This window comes from Saccoglossus kowalevskii, chromosome 9 (genome assembly GCF_978046115.1).
Source record: "Saccoglossus kowalevskii chromosome 9, keSacKowa6.1, whole genome shotgun sequence".
Classification (NCBI taxonomy): Eukaryota; Metazoa; Hemichordata; class Enteropneusta; family Harrimaniidae; genus Saccoglossus; species Saccoglossus kowalevskii.
In genome coordinates this window covers 17,573,777-17,591,836 of record NC_140649.1, presented here as the reverse complement: position 1 = coordinate 17,591,836, position 18,060 = coordinate 17,573,777, and the positions used below count along the sequence as shown (strand labels likewise).

At 34.9% G+C, this 18,060-nt stretch overlaps 1 protein-coding gene across 1 annotated transcript; it reads right to left on the bottom strand.

The window, feature by feature from the left end:
• Positions 1-372: 372 nt before the first annotated feature.
• On the bottom strand, positions 373-18,031 carry LOC100372288 (phospholipase A-2-activating protein-like). The gene is made up of 12 exons (XM_002740126.4): positions 17,889-18,031; positions 14,013-14,206; positions 13,520-13,741; positions 10,679-10,982; positions 8,507-8,676; positions 7,242-7,402; positions 5,254-5,476; positions 4,043-4,123; positions 3,436-3,519; positions 2,900-3,037; positions 2,601-2,750; positions 373-2,045 (listed from the first exon to the last, which is right to left on the bottom strand). The coding sequence occupies exons 1-12, from the start codon at positions 18,029-18,031 to the stop codon at positions 1,477-1,479; spliced, it is 2,439 nt and encodes an 812-aa protein (XP_002740172.2). The 3' UTR covers positions 373-1,476.
• Positions 18,032-18,060: the final 29 nt, after the last annotated feature.

The following is an 18,060-nucleotide window of genomic DNA, read 5'->3' as shown; positions in this document are numbered from 1 at the left end:
CTTTCAAATGAATAAGGCGATATATTAGTGATGAATTGGCATAGACACAAGTAAAAAACAAAATGGCAACCAATCAGCCATTTTTTGTTAGAATCACAAAATAAATATGACGAAAACATTTAACCATGAGAAATGACTAAAATGGCTGTCAGTCAGCCATATTTAACCCAATGGCAAAGATAATCAGCATGCATATTCCCATCGTACATTGTCTTTAAGTGAAGTTTAAATGAGATCAGTCAAAGCACGTCTGGGAAATGGCTCTGTACACATGGATGAACACACAGAACCCAAATTAATAGTTCCCGTTTTTGAACATCATCTTAACAGGAACTAAAAAAATATCAAGAAGAGCATCACAGATAATGAAGGTGAATTAAAGAGTTTTTTTTTTATTTTTGCAAAATATACAGCAAATATTTCAGAACAAATCTTGAATCAGTTTTCAATACCAAAAGTGCATTACTGGCATTTAGAACTAATATCCCATAAGGACATAATGCATCATTCTTTATAAAAATTCATACTGTATGTACATGGTGTGCAATGATAATGTTTGTACAACTTGGAATAACAATACTAGTAGGCCTTAAATATCACAAACCTGGGAGACTAAGGGCATTTCACGATTTATTTTCAAAAAAATTAAAAAATCATACAATTCCCCCAGATAGTACCAGGATGTACGACATTTAGGGGTCAGAAAGTACCAGGATGTATGACCTTTAGGGGTCAGAAAGTACCAGGATGTATGACATTTAGGGGTCAGAAAGTACCAGGATGTATGACATTTAGGGGTCAGAAAGTACCAGGATGTATGACATTTAGGGGTCAGAAAGTACCAGGATGTATGACCTTTAGGGGTCAGAAAGTACCAGGATGTATGACCTTTAGGGGTCAAAAAGTACCAGGATGTATGACCTTTAAGGGTCTCCCATGTGGCTTAATGAAGTTCACTCATCACATTTTTATAGTAAGCCCATTTTAGCAAATAATGAGGATTTCCTGATGCCAGGAATTAGTAGTTTAACATGTGCTACAACATTCTTGGCACATAGGATACAATCTGGTACTATATTTGCTTCTTTTTGAAAGATCCAGCATTCAACAAATGCTCCTTTTTTTATTTAGGTACAATCTAATGGGCAAAGTACAGTAACGTGTGAGGTCACTTGGTATCAGGAAGGGTTACTTCAGAATAGGTGAATTTTCTCAACTACCGTGCATGTAATAGCCACTGTTATACATACATAGCAATTTGACAGTATGGGCATGTCCTATCTACAAAGTACAGTCAACCTGCGTTATAAAAGACAATCAGCAATCTCACACAGCTCAGAAAATGTTTTCACAGTTTTCTAATGGTACATTACCTGACTAATACATGTTGTGAGTGAGAAAATGACAAGTCAGATTGCATGAAAGCCAAGGAGGCACAAAATGTTTTAAAATATTACAAACTATTTAAAAGAACTTCTACTTTAATATATTTTCCACAAGTTTTGCACAGTCTGAAACCTTAGCTGGTGCTGCCAAAGTTGTTGCCTTGGTAACAACCGGTAGTAAATCTAATGACCTGGATATAGCTATTGCTTCCTCATTGTTAGCGATTAAAGTCCCTAACCCTACAAGATATCTGAATTGTGCCTCTGATTCACTTTCACATTGAAATAAAGCAGCCAATACAGATAAACACTGCGCTTTACCCTCTACATCAGAACTAGATGCCAATGCTACGCAGTAATTCAGAATTAAACTAGAAAGTGAAATCCTAACATTACGATTGTTACTATCTTTGTACTCCAGAAATGATGTCAATATACCATCCCTGTTGCTTAGCAAACATTGGTTGCCCTGAGCCTGACTGAAAGCATTACAGAGAGTTCTGAGTACCAGCATTTGATTGGCTGGTTTAGTGTCATGTGATAGTATACTATGAAGATGTCCTAGGAATTGCTGACCATCTTTTTCATTACAAAAATGTTGATTAACAACTTGATGTTGGATTGAAATGCGAAGTATATCCAAAGCAGGAAACACTGTATCTGAAATGGAATAAAAAAACAATTGTAACTAAAAAAGCCCATCACAACTGGATAATGTCAACCATTTTCCCATTAGACCAAAAATCAAAGTTTAACTCAGCAAAGCTCATATCTGAATACAGAATATGTGCAATCATCATTGTTCTGTGGAAAAAAAAATCAGTTAAAGAGCAATGTCAATGTCAAGTTAAGATCATCAGGCAGCCAGTGTTCAGCACCAAAATATAGTAAAATCAGTCCCTAACCCTTCAGAGTAAGTATGTTAATTCATTTTGAAATTCATGGTAACTGTATTATTTCACCATCCATTCATTTGACATTTTCTGCTGAAATTTACCGCAGTTTTCCAACCAAATCATTATTATCATGTATATGCTAAAAAAGGAATGTCAAACGGTGATAATAAAATATTGTATAGCAAATTTGATCAAAATCTGTTTACATGGACTGAAATGAGATAATTAATATGCAAATTAGCTACTTAATATGCATGGTTACGCATTATTCCAAGGTATCTATTAAAGTAAAACATGAGTGTAATCTATTACAACATACCTGCTGGCCACTGTAATAATTTCCACAATATTTCAATTTGTTTCATGGATGGTGTTTGTGTCACATCCAGTAGCTGACTCACATCTTGTATTTGGTTGTCATCTAATCTGTCACTTTCACATAAACCAGTGTTCAGTTCCTTCAATTTATCTGAAATATGTTTTAAACTTTAGTGCTGCAAGCCTTAAATGTTGCTAACTCAGGCATTATGTGTAAAATATCCGATGATTACTTGATCTGAGCAATTTTATTTAATTTTATTTAAAATTTAATTTTAATTTTAAAGACACATTTCTTACCTATAACAGCTTTACCGTTAATCGAGTCAAATGTAAGGTAACTGGTTTTAGGAAAGTACGCATTACTAATCAGTGGTTTGCCTTTAGATTGGAATTGAACTGTTGGCTGACCATAAGTTGGTATATATCGACTGCCACCTAGAATTAACAATATGTATATCAAACATCAGACTGTATGTGGAACTATTGCTGGTATTACCTGGTACACTGGAAACAAGTATTTCACTATAGATACCTTGTATGATAATTTTGGTGTTCTTAGAATTTGAATACCCAAGCTGTGTACAAAATCATTAATTAAAAATATTCACTGATAATAGCAAATATAAATATCCCCACAAAGTAAATAAATCTGATGGAGGTCCACTCAAGATGCTAGTGGTTTTCAAGAAGTCAATTGTGAAGCTAAGAAGTACAGTACAGTCAGACTCGTAGCTTTGGCTTTTCGTCAAGATATTTTTTAGTTTTGTTGTTAGGAGTCGATAGATCAAATGACTTGTATTACACATTATTAAATGCCTGTGAATGATGCTTACCTGTCAACGGGTCATGCATTGGTATATCACTACGAGAAGATGGCAATGGTTGTTGGCCGCTACCAGGAACATACCGAGAACCACCTGTGTTATGGTTAAAATATAGCCAATTAATGCATTTGTTACTCTACTCAGTAACAGATCATATATGGCTTATCATTAGCGAGTTTGGGGTTCTTTAGTTACTAGATTGTGTTTGACAGAGTCAAGATGAAATTACACAATTGACTGCAGTCAGCCAACATTTTAAAAAGTCTGCCTACTGAACGCAAAAAAAAATCAAACATGTTGCATTCCTGCAAACAAATGTGGGCCAACCTACATGTGTAATGTGATAGTTGCACCTACATGACTGATTATAATAGGCCGATGCTCTGCTGGCTAGCTGACTAAAGTTGGTTGTGTAATTTCGTCTTTAGCTTGCAACTAATGGTGGATTTGCACTTATTTATGTTTTGTGTGCGTGCACATACACAGTGAGCGGTTGGCAAGTACTGGTTATTCACACCCAAAGATAAAATACAGTGTCAAGAATGACCCTTTATTTGTAACGATTGAACATTCAACATTTAAGACAGCGTTGTGATATTAACAAGACACTACATACCTGTGAATGGATCCTGCATTGGTGTTGGACCTGATGATGGTTGTGTACTATTACTACCAGCAGGAATATAACGAGAACCACCTATTGATATGAATGTACTAGTATTGCCATATAACATGTATAACACTTAATGTATAATGGACAGCTGTAATTACTGCAGTGGGGGATACACAGCCAAGACACTTTATCGGTAGAAGTCAACCCCAGGACAATCTACCGATATATACTGCAAAACATAGCTACACGCCAGTTTAGCGAATATGACTCCATGCATGAATTAACTAAATCTTAATTTACCAAAAGTGCCAACAATCTCATTGTGAGAATATATTTATTTTAAATTAGTGACATCTTGAATTAGCAAAATTACAGATCAGCTAAATTAGCTAAAATAACATGCTAGCTAAAAAGACACGTTTTACAGTACATTGTAGTCCATACAACAATGTATCAAAACACAAAGATTTTTATATCAGATGTATACAAATTCGCTGTACTACTAGTTAAACTGTTTTTTGATGATGCATGTAATATTATAAACTGAAAAGATTATTTTCTGTTCACTCACAAAATATCTCAATGCCATAGTTCTCTCTGAATTTTGACATTGAGATGTAAAGCGTGAAATTCAAGTTCAAAATCAAATTTGTTTTTTTTGCGGCAGACCTTCATATCGCATCTTCCATGCAAGATCTCCCAGTGAATGAAAATTCAACCATTGTTACAAGAAAATAGCATTACAACACTTTACAGTATACATGTAGCAGATAAAATTGTTAACTTCCTGTTGACATTTGTAACTGTTTGCATTTTCGAGTCTGATAAAATCCATGAACAGAATGAATTTTGTCCCCTTGTAGTTCATGTGACGTAATTTGTATTGACATCAGTATGATCATGGTTTATTGTTATGTTTTAACACAGTCCCACAGGGACTGTGGTTTTAACAAGAACCTTTCTCTCCACAAATTTTTTTGTTTATGCTCCATGCTTTATCCTTTTCACCACCAGTTCCCTCTTTTCATCACAAATTCACAAACTAGTTCTGTTTATAGTCTGCACTTTCTTTCATCAGAATATTGGGACAAAAATAGCAAAATATTTTGAGTAAAAACTGAAAATTTTTGAGAATTATAAGAAAAAGGTGCAAATAAAAAATATTAGGCGAGAAAGTCTGGTGGTAAAAACGTTAACAGTCTTAAGATTCTCACCTGTAAATGGATCACTAACTGTTACCGGAGTCCCACCACCAAGTGTTACACCTTTACTGTTTTCAACTATGAAGTTAGCGACTTGGTCTAGGAATAGTGGACTTAATTCATGTTTATTTAGAAACCTTTGAGCAGCAAACCATGGGTCTTCTGAAATATTATACGGCAATTTTAATGGAGGTTTGCCTTCCTCTATGTCTACACTAAAAACATAATCATATTCCTAGAAAACAAGAAGACAATCACATTAAACTGAACTGTACTGAAGGGTAAAAACGGGAGTTTATGTAGAATATATAATAGATTATCAGGGGTTTTTCTAGAAAAAAACTACAAGAAGGAGCACTGCAATTCAACGGCGCCACCAAGTGAGGGAGATAGGGTTCTCGCTACCAGGGTGTGGAGTTTTTGATAATTCTAAGTTAAAATGGAGCATTCTGTGGCTTCCTTGAGACCAAAATTACTATCAGACAGGTCACAGTTGAAGACTGTAGCCACATGTGATCCCTGGTCATTCAGAATTTTATGGTTGCCAGAGGATCTGCTCCCAAGGGTAAGGGGACACATGGCCATGGCATGAGGGCGCTGCGCCCCTGTTCCCTTGTTTAAAACTCAGACTAGTAATACAACAGACTCGCAACGCCTATTGTTTAAGGTGTTAATCGGCTTAATTGTATATTCGCGCTCCTTCGGAAATTGCGTATTTCTTCGTAAAACGGATCCGGATATATTTAAAAAAACGGGAGATGCGTTCTGGACATTTTGACAGAGTTACAAGTAACTGAATGTCTTAGTGTTTACCTCAAATAGTTTTTGAATATATAATGAGCAACTTTGAAACGATATTTCTCGCTGTTGCGGATTTTGCAGAAGGTATCCAATATTTTTTCGGAGAGAGCTTATCGCTGCGTTTTGAACGATCATACTTCTTTGTGTGTTACTCGTTTTATTTTCGTGTTCCGGGATGCCGAAACATGAGATAGCTAGTGTCATGTACATATATCTCTCAGCGTATCAGCGTGATCCAGTAACGGTAAAAACTGGAGGTGCGTTATTTTTGTCGCGTTCGACTTCATAGCACGCGATCTACGCGTTGTTCAGTGACTGTTTCAATTTTCTATTGTGTGTCAGTATTGTTGCTATTTCGAGTTTCACTGATTTTGTTTGACTTCCGTCATAGTTTTGTATAAAAATAGCCCAGTATATTTATTTTTATTCCTAATTTCAGGAAATGAAAAACACGAGATCGATCAGGGGTTGCAAAATTCTACAGAGAAATTGTCATTATCTTTGTCAAAATGTTCTCCTAAAATAGCTTCCCACTCGTAATTATCGTCTTCAGATTCGCCAAATTTTTCCGTAAATACCATTTTCGAAGTTCACTGACAACTCCTGTCGTCTATGTCACTTCCTGTCTTTATGTCTCGCGATGCATCGCGATAGTTGATTGTAATATGAATAGATCTCGCGTTATTTTGTGAAATATAATGAAAATGTTGTTGCTCAGCAACGTTTACTCAGTACGATAAGAACTGATAACCTAAACAAACGTGGCACGCATTACTTCAAAAGAAAACGCCGCGTTGCGAGTCTGTTGTATTACTAGTCTGAGTTTAAAAATATCCCTGGATTAGAGTACAAAGCTAAATTATATACACATGTATCTCATAATGCACTGTCTCTATAAACTTTTAACATAAATGTTCATTGCATACCAGAAAACAAAATATGGACATCATGAAAAAACAAAATGAGCACTGGTCCAGCATATTTAAATGGTTATGGTGGAAAAAACATGAACCTATAATCCAATATGTACCCCATCATAATGACCAAGAATGGATGCAATCAGCTTAGCTATCTCAAAAAAATATCTGAGGACATTTTGAAACATTTCGATATAGTCAAATTTTAAAGTAGACGTTCAAGATCAAACTGTGATACCATATAAATACATCGAGTAATTATGTATTATGTTTGTTACGTACCTTTCCTTCATAGGTGGCTTTACCAGACTGGCGTTGTGATGAATCAGCTGAACCAACAACATCACCTATCTTATTCCATTTCATATCAGCAGCACTCCATGAATATGCCTCTACTTTATTCTCACCAACTCTTACCATAGTTGTCTGACCATCTTTTTTACCTGTATAAAACCAATAAGAAAATGTATTCACTTTATATCCTCACATACATGACTCCTGACAGAATGACATGAGAGACACCCCTTTTCTTCCTTTCTTCACCTGGATAATTTTAAAAACATGCTTTTAAAGTTGTACATTGATTTTATATATTTTAGACCTGTACAGCTTGTTTGGGCCACAAAATACGAGCCCAGTGATAATAAAATCCTGCATATGGTTCTGCAGTAGCTTCTAACAATTGAGTGTATCTATGACCATGTTTGACGATGTGTTAACTTCACTATCAAACTCGTCAATGAATATTGTTATTTTTTTTTTGTATCAGTGTTGATTATGATAGCAGAACTGTCATGTGAATCAACAACTTTTGCGTCAAGTCAAACAATGTCCTAAGTAGTTCAAGGTGTTCCAATGACTGATTTATTTAACTGCACAAACAATGGTTAAGATACATTAAAAAATAGTTAATGTGTATGCAAATTAGCTAATTATTATGCGCAGAATAATCGTGATCTATTATAAAACATTCAACTCTCATAGTATGCATACACTAAACACACAAGAATAATACATTTATGTGATTTAAAGAATTAATTAATATGCAGCTAAACTAATTGATTACCAGCATGCCAAATTTGGTTGAAATTTGCCAAACAGCTTCCAATAATATTATACTCATTAACTCAGTTAACAGTCTTTCAGATTCATCTTGAACACAGGGATTAATAACATTGACAGAAATCTCAACTAACCTGGTTTGTGTAAGCTTTCAGGTCCAGGGACTAATATTGACAGAAATCTCAACTAACCTGGTTTGTGTAAGCTTTCAGGTCCAGGGACTAATATTGACAGAAATCTCAACTAACCTGGTTTGTGTAAGCTTTCAGGTCCAGGCTCTAATAATATTGACAGGAATCTCAACTAACCTGGTTTGTGTAAGCTTTCAGGTCCAGGGACCAATAACATTGACAGAAATCACAACTAACCTGGTTTGTGTAAGCTTTCAGGTCCAGGGACTAATATTGACAGAAATCTCAACTAACCTGGTTTGTGTAAGCTTTCAGGTCCAGGCTCTAATAATATTGACAGGAATCTCAACTAACCTGGTTTGTGTAAGCTTTCAGGTCCAGGAAGTTCATCAATTTTAATCTTCCCTAAATCATCAGATTCTGGATTCAATGATGCCGAAGATACTTGCTTTTCAAACATGTCAATTTCTTCAGCACTAGCAGTTCTATCTGGATTACATGTGAATACTCTAACCATATTATCACTGTACAAAAAAAATAATGAATATGAATATAATATTGGTATACATGACCACAGTATACTACCATTCCAGGGATACTACACAGGCAATATACCGATAATACAAGGGTGGCACTAGAACCCACTAGAAGTATTAAAAAGAATAAACCCCCTTACAGACTTCATTTATTTTGTCGTTGTATTTATTTATTTATTTATTTGTTTATGCTTGCAGAACACTTCTGAACTCAATTACTTACAAGAACAGTTAGACCAATCAGAGAGCAGCTTGTTTGATGATTTTTTTCAATGTAACAAATTCTACCTTGTTTTTATGCCTTGCCTGAACTTTACTTTTGTTGATTTCCAAGAATTATTTTCAGCTGTAGATGGTGAATATACAGGGTAGATCCCTTTCCAAACTCGAAACAACAGACCCAATTTAGAGTACCGGTAACACTAATATACCTTCCCAATACAATCAATGAATCAGTACTGAATAATAGCATTTGGATACATCAAGATCACCCCAGAGGACAGCATGTTCAACCTAACAAGTTTAGACACCAAAATAACTCAAACAAGGCAAAGATGAAGTTGAGTTTTGACGAGTTCTAAAATATTTTGTGCACCACTATTGGAGTGAAATTATTTATAACGACATACAGGTGTTTAGGAATCATCTTAGTATATCAAAATGTCTGTCATTTAGAAATAAAATGCTATTATTGAGAAACGTGCATGTGATCTGATTCACTGATACCGAATACCAGGTAAATCCAAAGCCAAAATGCAGTGCTCAGTCATGTCTAGCGCCCTCTCCAAGGGTATTCTCATTAGAGCTAAGTGTACCAACTGAACAAATCTATAAGTTGAAAAATGTCATAAGCAACACAGGTTTTATTGAATTTTATAAAAGAGGGTTATTTAGCCTCCATCATATTATCAACTTATTTCAGCTGGTTCACTTTAAATGTAACACAGCACCACTCACCATACCATGCCATACACCATCCAAAACAATGTCCAAGTTCACACTGAGCTCACATACTGCTTCAGTTTAGGCATATTTTATAACATAATTCACTTCCAACAAAACACACTACACGATATATATATATATATATATATATATATACATACTGGTATATATACTATACATATATACCATATGTACCAAAATCAATGACATTTTAAGAGACAAATTACACAAGCACAAATTGAACATCTAAATATGCACAATGGTGCAAAAAGGAAAAACTTGCAGCAAGCTGGGCTAAAAGCCAAGTAAACTCATTAAGGGTCATACAGTAAAAGCATGTACAGCAAACTAGTAATTCTATAAATATTGCTGTATAACCACAGGGAGCCCAGGAACTATGTTCAACTGTACGCACTCCCTATGAGCCCCCCCCCCCCTCTCATAGAGACTGCGTACTACAGTTGATTATAGTTCTTGGGCTCCCTGTGGTATAACCTGTCATTGAGAAGTTTTAGGGGTTAATCCATGACAAAGGTCACAGTTGAATATGTCTACTAGTAATGTTCAAATCTGACTGGCTGTCAAGGCTATGCCATATAGTATAAAAAGTCTGTTTACAAGTAAAGGCTTTGGGTAATACAGTCAAACCTGTGTTAGTGACTACCTGCCTATAGTGACCACTTTTATGTATGACCAATCTGTGTAGAAAAACAACCTCAATTATATGACCAACCTTTCAATAATTTGACTTTGAGAGTAGAGACCAAACAATAATTACATTCCCTTTACTAAACAATTTATAATTTTCTGAATCAAAATAAATGTTTTTTGTTGTCATAGTCATAGTCATTATTTTCTGGACAAATAATAACCAAACCTCCATAAAAAGACCACCTGTCTATACAGACTACGTTAATGAAGTTCCTTGGGGAGTTACTATACATGTACTCAGGTTTGACAGCAACTGATTTGCCAAGAAAAAGGCAATTACAACATTTGTTCACAGTATTGAGATCCTCTATTATATAACAGATGAAATACAAACCTTGCACCTACAGCAATATCGCCATTATTTAATGTAGTAACAGACCAGACAGACTGTGCTGGGAGATGTACAGTTTGTGCACAGTCACCAGCCTTCCATATACGCAATGTTCTATCTTCACCAACAGTAGCAAAGTCTGTTCCGTTGGGTAGTACAGACAGACTGTAAACATAGTTTGTATGGCCATAATACTCCTGTAGACACTGTCCTGATGTTAACCATCTACGAATACTGGCATCGTTACTTGCTGATAAAAACTCAACATCTGATAGGACAGCTAATGCTCGTACACAGTCAGTATGTCCTAATAATAAAAGAACATCAAATCATTAATACATCACAGCAAGATAATAACATTTATTACATATGTACTGCAGTTTATTTTGATTCGTCCCTGAAATCAAAATCGGTATTTCCACAACCCATATGCAAATGAGGTCCGAGAGCAAACAAAGTAGTCCCTTCAGGAGTACAGTTTTTCGGAATAAACAATATTTAGAAGTACGATATTTTCCCCTTGGGGCACATGAATATACTTGCCGAGTGACATGAAATTTGAACAACAGTAATGGTACTTTTAGGCAGTCACTTATTTTGGCCCAAACTAATTTGCATATCACCCATGCAATAATGTTTTCGGTATTTTCACGGTCGATATGCAAATGAACATGGTATTTTCATTGGCTACCGAACTATTTTTATTTTGTAAACACATTTTCGTTTGCTAATTTTATCCAGTTCAAATCGTTCAACAACATTTTTGACATGTCAGGTGTACATCACATGGAATACTACGATTGGGAGAACTTAATGTGTGTTGACCACCTGGAAACCTGAGTTTTATAAACCTTGAAGGGCTCTCAGAAGATCCACCAGCAGTAAAATCAGCGATTACTATGGAGCCGCAACCATCAGCATCGAGATACCAGGTTTCTGCTGGCGACGTTGCGGCGTTACTCAGTTCCAAATAAAAATTACCAACGCCAAAAGAGCAACATTTTAACCGGTAATCAAGACTCAGTCAATCCACGACTAGCAAGCAACATCACACACGAAGGTGTAGCGTCCAGCCACAGTCCTACAACGAAGGATTGTGGTGCAGCTAAGCGACAACCGCTGTCGACGAAAGTCATCCCGTCTGTAGAGTACCGCAGTTGCACGGCATGTTTGCCAATGCACAATTCTGTGGCGGAACTTTTAACTTCAACATAAACTGTGTATTATAGTCGTCCAGTTCAAGTTCTGGTTCTGCCGTGGTCCCAACTAAACGTCAACGAGTTATTTATTCGAACAGTGACTCAGATTAGACGTCTGATTATTTTAATTTCAAACAAACAGTGACACGCGTTCTCCGGGCGCGTTCTACACTGACACGCGCTGCTAGGGCGTAACACTTATATTGGAACATATTAATGGGCAATGGGATTCCCCGACCTAAATTCCATCCCGGTTTGCACGTTCTTTCTTTAATACGAAATAATCAAGTATGGAACATATGTAATAATAACAGAACCCCACACCCTCCCCGTGGCTTTCGTTGCGTATGGAAGTTATTTTCACTCGAGATGCGGTGTATTCTGCTGTACTTTCACTCGCTTCGCTCGTGAAAGTACGGCCGCAGGATACACCGCATCACTCGTGAAAATAACTTCCATACGCAACGAAAGCCACGGGGAGGGTGTGGGGTTCTGTCATATTATCCACAATCCAGTGCAAAACTTTATTTACAACTTACTTGTAACTGGAAATCAAGACGTATAGTAGTTACATACTGGGTTGCAAACAAACCAAATCGGATGAAAAAATATATGAATGTGTATATTGCTAACATTATGTCCTGTCTTTGTAATGAATTTTAACAAAAACAGTGCCTAACAATTGGGTAAAGACATCAAAATCAAATAAAATGGTCATCAGCCATTTTTTAATCAGATAACCATAAAATGTATTAAAGTTTTGATGAAATCGATGACATTAATCAAATCCTAGGTGTGCATATATATTAATAAGTATGCATATACTTATTTCTTTTGTTACAATTTGTTTTAAATAACTGTAACTATTACAACCACAAACCCATTCCCCTTGATTTTTGGTGTTGAATCCAGGTTCCAGGTATGATTTAAACCTTGATTGCAAATTTTAAATTTTACGCAACAGCATAGTTATTAAAATTATTTTTAAGATATTGGTCAATAATTACCGATAGATACATTTTATTACATCCTGTTTTCTCCCATGCACATCTGGCTGAAATGATTTGTACAAGTAACAGGGAAAATGTAATGGGTTTTTCTTTGGCAAATCGTCTGTTTTGGTTCCATGGACAAATCACCTTATTAATTTTCTACATTATAATTCATAATGTATATATATCACCACCGGCTTTGAACAAAGCAGTGCATGAAATATTGATATTAATTTCCATGAATGCAAACAGGGGTTGAAATACTCTGGTGCACACTGCACTATGCACATAGACTATTAGCTAGTGCAAGTAAACTCAAAATATAATGTGCACGCTGTGCATGTAGAAATTAACACAACATTTTCTCATTATATTCACTAAGCCTAAATTAAGTTCAACAAATATTGTAAGGTAACTAAAAAAAAAGCAAATTCTTTCGTGTTCACATTGATCGAGAACCCGTAAATTATATTATAACTTTAAAATTGGTGCATTTCACAACAAGTTAGCGCAGGTAAATTTCAAATTCAACATGCACACTGTGCATGCTGGGAAAAAATTCTATTTCAATCCCTGGCAAATTAGAATATTTGTTTGTATTTCAATAGATTGTAATTTGTAAACAATAAATTAATTAAGTAGCTTTAACTCACCTGTGAATGTTTGCTCACATTTTCCAGTTCTCCATAATTTAATAGTTTTATCAGCAGACGCAGACAACATGAGACCTTGAGATGGTAAAACAGCTACCGCCCAGACTGCTAGTGAATGTCCTTTGAGTGTCATCACATTCTTCTCTTGTAACCAGACTTTAGCTGTACAATCCCAGGAACCACTCAGTAAAGTACCAAACTTACCAGCAGCTAATGCACAAACTGACAACATGTATACAACCTATGAAACGCATTCAATGTATGGCTGATTATACACATTAAATTCTATGGCTTCAGCGACACTACCTTACCTACATATTTTGGGAAAAAATTTATAATTTATTTTATGCAAATGAGCCAATAATTATATATTATACATTATATATTCTACGCAAATTATCAATGGGAAAAAAAAATAACTAAAATTAAAAGAAATATCTGCAATGAAACAATGATATCATAACTGATGTCTCTTGTGTGTTAGAAATCTTACCGGTATTAGTATGACCACTCAAAGTGTATAAGGGAGTTGTAGAAGTTGGTAGATATGCATTGATTGTATTATCATTACTGCCAGTCATAATAAGGCCTTGTGAATAAGCTTCACTTGGAGGCACGATACAAACACAGGAAATAAAATTTTTATGTCCAGTTAAACAGTACGCTTGCATAAAGCCTCTTCCATCACTGAAACAAAAATAAAAAAATACTTGGATTTTCAATACGATTTCATTATCTGTTCATTCCCAGTATATTTTTAACATCACTCAGCAGCCACTTGTGTTTTGTACTAATTTAAGCAAGAAGTTCAAAATCATTCTCAGATTTTTTCTAGTAGTTTCTGTGACTTATATTTTCAAAACATACTGTATCAAATATGTTCACAATTAATCATTTTAGGTATATTGTTGACAATCTACTATCAACACAACAAACCTGTTCTCTTCATCTTTACAAATATTTATTAATTTTAATATTATTTGAATACAACTAGCAAATCAACAATCATAGAGTGCAATGACTAAATGCTTCACTGTACATGTACACTCGTATGGTAGGTCAGAATTTCAAGACATAGCAGTAACTTGATTCTACTAAAATTGTGTTCAACCTCGCAAGGCCCTGTATGCCAATTGCTACATGTTGTTTGGTTAAATAAAACTTCAAAACTGCATCAAGTGACAACTCCCAGTAAAGCGCAAGGAAGAATAATTTGATTAAATTCATGTAGTTGGGTTGGGTTGCATTTACACTCTAACTTTTCATGCACAATAAAAATGGAAATCAAATAATTTACAAATTTACAAATTATTTATTTACATATATCCTTCTTTTAGCCAATATATATTTTGTGTTATCCTACCGACACCATAAAAAACCTTGTGAAAATAGAGGGCATTTTTGCCTGATACCTTAAAATACCATGGCCATTTTTGCACATTGTCTCTTTTGGTTTTACATCTCCCGAACTTTAGATTATGGAATATTCTTACAACTTCTTGTATGCATTATATCTATTATGATGTCCTTTATGTATTATACTACTTTTATGAAATACACGAAAGGTATTTTTCTAGTCATCACTAAAAAATCACACATGGCTGTTGGTATGGATTTATGGTTTATTATGGTATCAGCTATTATGGACATTATGGGTTTTTTATGGTAAAATTTGTTACACTTGGATTGAATATGGTAATTTATGGCATTTTATATGATACTTGATTGTGAAATGGTATATTATGGCTTCAGATTTAAAATTTCATGGTAATATATGGTGTCAGAGTTCACTAAACCATGTGTTACTATACCATCAAGATTTCATTAAAATTTGATACACAGGTGCAAATCTGTTTAGACTAATGACATATTTTGCTTCTATCTGTCCAGACGTTTTTGTTTATCATATTTATACTTAGTTTTTCTTTAGCCAAAATATATCAGTGGTCAAACTGTAGAAATGTTCATTTCTTTTGATAAACAAATTCTTCTAGTGCCGCTCGTCTATAAACAAATGAAGATCATTAACATTTTCAAAATGACAGCTATTTTAGCCCATAAAAAGGTTACTACACAGGCAGTACATGTAAATGCTAAATCTGTTGACAACATTTTGAGTTTCAAAATTATTCAGAGTTTAACAGAATTTGATCGTCGCATTTAGGTAATTATATTTTCTCAAATAAAAACCTGAAGCCATATTTTACCATAACATGGTATTTTATGGTCCAAGCCATAAAAACCCATATTGTCTGGCAGAATACTTATTCCTTCTGAAACCATAAAGTACCATATTTTGTGGTCCTGAGGTTATGATAAAATAAACGTGTATTCCCCAAACCATATTTTACCATAACATGGTATTTTATGGACCAACGATTTCCTTTCCCAAGCCATAAAAACCCATATTATCTGGCTGAGTACTTATTCGTTCTGAAACCATAAAGTACCATATCTTTAATTATTACTGTAGCCATATAATGCCATAAGATAAATGCCCTACGTTCTGCACAATCTGAACGCATAAAATACCATATAAATGATTTTAGACTGGAAACACCCCAAGCCATACAAAACCATATTTTGGGGGGTAACATTTTTTTGGACCCCCCAAATTCAAATTCTCAAGTAGCATAGTTACTTGATAAACCATGACTTACTCTTTTAGGCAAGTTCACCTTTATCTCTGGTTTCATGATTTATTAACAAAATTCACAGCTGTCATGTTTATCGTAATTAGCATATTTTTGTAACCCTCCTCTAATCGTACAATTTAATTTATGTGTCTGAATTTCATGAAATGAGACGACAATATTCTATTCTAAATGAAAAACCAAGTTTAATGTCAATTTGATTACTTAAAAGGCATTACTTGACAATTGAAATTGGTTGAAATTACACAAAAAGTCTTGGCTAGTTAGTGTGAAATGTATGCTGGGAAAATAGGTGTCCATTTTTCACATGATATTTTATGGCGTCGGTAAGAAGAGGGATATACGTTACTAACAAATAAAAATAAATACACTGTTAAATACAAGTTATATATTAATAAGAGTATAAACATGCTGAGTTATAAAAAATGAATCTAAATACACCATGCTTGTAAGGTACAAAACCTCTGTGGCGGAAACTTCCTACATTTGTATAAAAGACACATCCGCAGACATTTACAGAAGAATTTAGAGAATCTGAGGACGATAGTTACGAACAACGTGTATAACACGTACTATGAAGTCAAACTCAACAAAAATAACACACCCTCAGTTTTTACCGATATCAGGCTTACGCTGATACATCATGTATATGACACGAGCTATCCCATGTTTTGGCACCCTTGAACACAAAAACAATACTGTTAACACACAAAGTGGTATGATCGCTCAAAAAAACACAGTGACATGCCCTTCCCGAAAAAAATTTGGAAACCTTCCACAAAACGTGCAACAGTGAGAAATATTGTTTCAAAGTTGCTCTATTTGAGGTATATACTAAGACATTCAGTTACTTGTAACTTGCCTAAATGTTGGTTGATTTTTAAAATTCATACACAGCTGCAAAGATCAAAATGTCCAGAACGCATCTCCTGTTGTTTTATAATGTCTGAATCCATTTTACAAAGAAATACGCCATTTCCGAGGAAGCGCTAAGTGTGCAGAATATCCGATGTTCGGTAAACTTTGACAGTGTCTATGTCAATACTACCGAGCGTGGCACACATAGCATATACAATTAAGCCGATTAACACCTTAGAAAAAACAGAGAGAAATTTGGCGATCATAAACAAACTTCCACCCAACTGATTTGTTTGGTGTTTGCCACAGGATAATAACTGTGCAAACGTATTGGCCCCTGTGATGCACAGAGAATATTAAAAATCTTATTCACTCTTGCAGTGTACCACAGAAAACACTGCTTTTATGTTATTTTGACTGTATGTTTATTAGTGAGATATAGGTTTTAAAAAAAAATTAACAGATTAAAACACCTTTTCAAGTAGCTTTTTTAATTCTCGTAGTCGTAACTCAGTCAATCATCTTGTGCTAGTACTGTACGTTCATGTATAATAGATCCTTAACATAAATTTAATGAAAATAGTTGTACGACGGATTTGTGGTATTGATTTTCACAAAACAAATACAAAATAGCTCAAGTGATTTATGAAGTATCGTCAGATATACATGTACATGTATGTAGATCATAAAGCATCTCTGGAAAATAATTTTGTAGCTAACACCAAAAAAATATTACGGAACCTGGAGTGGAGTTCAAATAAGGACACCCCCGGCATAAATCCATCAATATGGCTAAACAAGTGAATCTCGGCACGGAAAAAAAGTATAGAAATTGCAAAATATGGATGGATACAAACCTGATAGGAACCCAGATACGTGCTGTTTTATCACGAGAACCAGAAATAATTGCTCCTTCTGGTGAATAAGCAGTTGTCACGGCTCTAACATCCCCTTCATGTCCAATGAGAGTGCAACTAAGTTTATAACTAGAAGTCGCCATTTTTCAGGTTGAGCATGGAAAAGCGGAAA

What these genes read in the sequence shown, in the direction of transcription:
- LOC100372288 (XM_002740126.4), bottom strand. Translation starts at nt 18,031, where the DNA reads ATGGCGACTTCTAGTTATAAACTTAGTTGCACTCTCATTGGACATGAA. An exon ending in CGTATCTGGGTTCCTATCAG is followed by an intron (nt 14,207 to 17,888) that starts GTTTGTATCCAT and finishes TTTTTGTTTCAG; the next exon opens with TGATGGAAGAGGCTTTATGC. An exon ending in AGTTAGTGATCCATTTACAG is followed by an intron (nt 4,124 to 5,253) that starts GTGAGAATCTTA and finishes TCATATCAATAG; the next exon opens with GTGGTTCTCGTTATATTCCT.